At 32.9% G+C, this 4258-nt stretch overlaps 1 protein-coding gene across 1 annotated transcript; it reads right to left on the minus strand.

The window, feature by feature from the left end:
* Positions 1-1067: 1067 nt before the first annotated feature.
* Positions 1068-4258, minus strand: LOC108673345 (probable ATP-dependent RNA helicase DDX49). Its single transcript, XM_047881282.1, has 4 exons — positions 4041-4258; positions 2542-2735; positions 1469-1552; positions 1068-1097 (listed from the first exon to the last, which is right to left on the minus strand). The coding sequence occupies exons 1-4, from the start codon at positions 4132-4134 to the stop codon at positions 1068-1070; spliced, it is 402 nt and encodes a 133-aa protein (XP_047737238.1). The 5' UTR covers positions 4135-4258.

A 4258-nucleotide genomic window follows, 5' to 3' on the forward strand; every position in this document is an offset into this window, starting at 1 on the left:
GGCGGAGAAGAGCAGAGTTTGTCGCTGGGGCGGCAGGGCCTCCAGGATCACCGACAGCTGCTCCGAGAACCTCCCGTCCAGCAGCCTGCACAGCGGTCCTAATTTTATTAATTAAGTTAATTAGTTGATTAAATGATCCATTAATCAGTTAATGTTATTCAAGTAAATAATAAATTAATTAAACTTGTTAATTATTAAATTAATAAGTTATTGTTATTCGATTTATTAATAAGTTGATAAGTTAACCTTATAAATTAATTTATAAATTGATTAGTTAATATTTTCAATTAATAAATTTGATAGTTGGGGTTATTAATTAATCAATTAATTAATGTACTTAATCAATAAATTGTTTAGGTAATGTTATTCATTAAGATACAATAATCTACACTCAAAGTAACTGTGTTACTTTTATTTCATTGTATACATTAATAATAACCTATACAATATTGTGTACTTGTATTCTATCACATACAATTGTAATAAATAAAAACAATGAACAACATAATCAACATAAAATTTCTCAAATAATGGAAATGTTATAGAAATTACAAAAGTTCTGCCTCATCAAGCATCAAGAACTCACCGGTCTGCCTCATCAAGCACCAAGAACTCACCAGTCTGCCTCATCAAGCACCAAGAACTCACCAGCCTCACCAAGAACTCACCAGTCTGCCTCATCAAGCACCAAGAACTCACCAGTCTGCCTCATCAAGCACCAAGAACTCACCAGTCTGCCTCATCAAGCACCAAGAACTCACCAGTCTGCCTCATCAAGCACCAAGAACTCACCAGTCTGCCTCATCAAGCACCAAGAACTCACCAGTCTGCCTCATCAAGCACCAAGAACTCACCAGTCTGCCTCATCAAGCACCAAGAACTCACCAGTCTGCCTCATCAAGCACCAAGAACTCACCAGTCTGCCTCATCAAGCACCAAGAACTCACCAGTCTGCCTCATCAAGCACCAAGAACTCACCAGTCTGCCTCATCAAGCACCAAGAACTCACCAGTCTGCCTCATCAAGCACCAAGAACTCACCAGTCTGCCTCATCAAGCACCAAGAACTCACCAGTCTGCCTCATCAAGCACCAAGAACTNTAGATGTGTATAAGAGACAGCCTAAGCACTTGTAACCCAGACTTTTAATTTTAAATTCAAAATTCTCAACCAATCTTGCAGCTGCAGCTTCTGCCACAGCTGGCTGAATCCAGCCATTTTTACCAGGGGATGCCAATATTGTTAATGTTACAAAAGTACATTGAATTAATGATTGCTAATTTTGTGCATTTGGTACATTTTTATGCTTCAAATTCATCGTAGAAGTTGTATCCCCATAATGCATTATAAGTGAAATTCATCGCTTGAAAGGATAACTTTCAAGTAAAACGTTAAAAGTTGTCACGTGAATTCTCCATTACACACATGAGAACCTGTCTCTTATACACATCTAGATGTGTATAAGAGACAGGGTCGTGGCGGTCCTCCCCCCCCACCACCACACTCACCCGCAGCCCCATGCTGCCCCCCACCGCCCTGAACTGGTCGCTGATCTGCCATAGCAACCTTTGCTTTATTCACTAATTTTTAACATTTTAATATTTTTTTTTAACTTTTTGAACACATTTATCAATATATTAGTTTCAGAATGTAATTAATTTAATCATTATCATTATAATTATTATTTTCAGAGTATTGAGTATTTTTGATCTGCCATATCAACCTTTGCTTTATTCACTAGTTTTTGAACCTTTTAATATTTGTAACCTTTTGAAAAACATTTATGCATAAATACTGGTATACGCTATATTAGATTCAGAATGTAATAAATTTTCATATAATGTAATAATTACAGAGAATTTGATACATTCAATTTCAATTTTATATGATTTTTGATACAAATTTATTGAAGAAAAGTTACGAAAAATCATAAAATAGATAATCTAACTTTTATTTATAATAAAAAAGAGGTCTGACCAGCCATGCAATAAATTCTACATGGTAGAATTTATTCCAGGAAATATCATAAAGTTACAGGTAATTGTAAAGTAAATGAATTTTTTAAAGAGAAATTATCCCATATTAAGAAGAACATCAATAACTTTTAGTGAACCTTCAGCATCAAACTTTAAAGATGCAATGAATCATTTCCTATCAGATAGTGTTTTATTTATTTTTGTTTTATTATAATTTATTTTGACACATTATTTATCAAAATGTGGCTCATCTTGTAGGTATCTCAGTAACTGGTATTGGATTTTACAGAAGCTCGTAAAGAAATATAAATACACACGATTTTATCTTAACAATTAGTTACTTGAAGAAGTACCTAATTCTATATGTAGATTATAGCAGAATTTGCCTTTATAATTCAACTGTAAAGAAAAAGATATCACATAATAAAATATATTCTGATAAAATCAAACTGAAATATAATTTTTTACACTAATTTCACAGCAACTGCATGGATAAAATCAAAGAGAATTTAAAGAAATATAATTTTTTACACTAATTTCACTACAAATTAAAGAGAAATTGTTACTTGGAAGGCGAGTTCTCGTGTCGGAGTGAGGACGAGGGCAAATATTCCATACGGGTCGTCCGAGAGTTTGTTCAGGATGGGCAGGACAAAGGCCATAGTTTTGCCCGAGCCCGTCTTGGCGCCGCCGATGACGTCTTTGCCTTGCAGCGCCGGGGGGATGCATGCAAACTGTACTGGGGTCGGCCTCACAACATCTGAAATGTACATTTGGTTTTAATAGATGAGCTATAATATTATAGATATATTAATTTATAATATAAATCAATATTAGAGTAGCTAGCAGGTAATCAGTATTTGAATGCATTTCACATGTAAATATTATGAAGAATTTAAAACAAAGAAATGCCAAGTAAATTTATCTTATTAAACACATTTTTTGGCTCAAGTGTCAGTTGAAAAACTTAAAGAACATAGATATACAATCATTGAGAAAAACCAACTTTAAAGGAAGGATATTATTTATATTAATTGTAATAATTGTCAACTTCAGAGGAAAGATATGAACTCTTGGTGTTATAAAAGCAAGCTTTCTATCAAAATATAAGCTTTACTTAGATTTGAATTCAAATTCTTGATTTAGAATTTGAAACATTTAATTTTAAATTCCTGGTGGTAAACTGGCAATGTGGTTTCTGACTAATGGTACTCAGGTAAATATTGTGTTGTATTAAAATGAGGCTCAATGTTGTACAATAAAAATGATAATAGATTGCACATTATCAGTTTAATGCAATACACATTTTTATAATTTACTACTGTATTCAATTAATCAAGGGTATATATTGTACTTTAAATATAAATAAGTGGACAGGTTATCTGTAATTGAATGCAATTCACATTTTCATGGGTGAACATTGTTTTTAAATGAGAGGAGATATTGTGAGAAGAAATGTGAGGAGGTGCTGGTAGGTTATTCAAATTTCCATTCAAACTTATATATACAGTACTACATCCAACAAGTAGACTAATTAGATTCAGTAAATAAGGGTATGATGGCTAACTAAAAAAAGTGTCTAAATTGAGCTTAATTTAATTCTCAAGATAATTTCTCAAATTTCATCACATTGTTTGATTATGAGTTTAAAATGTTAGTAAATAACTGCCTTTGACATTCAAAAATAGATGAACAGGTCAAATTCTCCTGGAATGAACAATTAGGTTGAAAGCTCCTGGAAGGCTAAAGCAAAATGTTTTCCTTATCTCAATTAATTTATTATCATGTTTGAGGAAAAATTTATTGGTGGAAACAATACAGGGAGTAAAACATACCCCAAGGTTTCATCAAAAGTGTAGTCTTCTTGAGAAGAAAGAATTTTAAAGACTTAAATATGAAATCAGAGATATGGAATTATTCAGAACATTGATGATTGCTCAAGCATCTTAGAGACCATAAAAATAGGTTAATAATGATCAAATATCATAATCATTTATTTCTCAAGGTTGTGATTTATTGCCTCTCTTAAAGTAATTTGATTTCCTAAACATTACATTTGTCTCACCCAGTCGTTTGAGGTCTCGGATGATCCATGGCTTGAGGCCAATAATATCCGAGTATTGCTTGTTCTTTGTCTCGTCCGTCACCCAGTCCGCCATGGAGGTTGGTTGAACTTTCTCTTAACACAATCAAAGGAATTTTGCTGACAAACCACAATTTTCTAAAAAGAAATTTATCAACTAAAATTAATGTAATGCATATCTTCAATAGGGACCAACAGTC

The sequence above is a fragment of the Hyalella azteca genome, unplaced genomic scaffold (genome assembly GCF_000764305.2).
Source record: "Hyalella azteca isolate HAZT.00-mixed unplaced genomic scaffold, Hazt_2.0.2 contig984, whole genome shotgun sequence".
Taxonomy (NCBI): Eukaryota; Metazoa; Arthropoda; class Malacostraca; order Amphipoda; family Hyalellidae; genus Hyalella; species Hyalella azteca.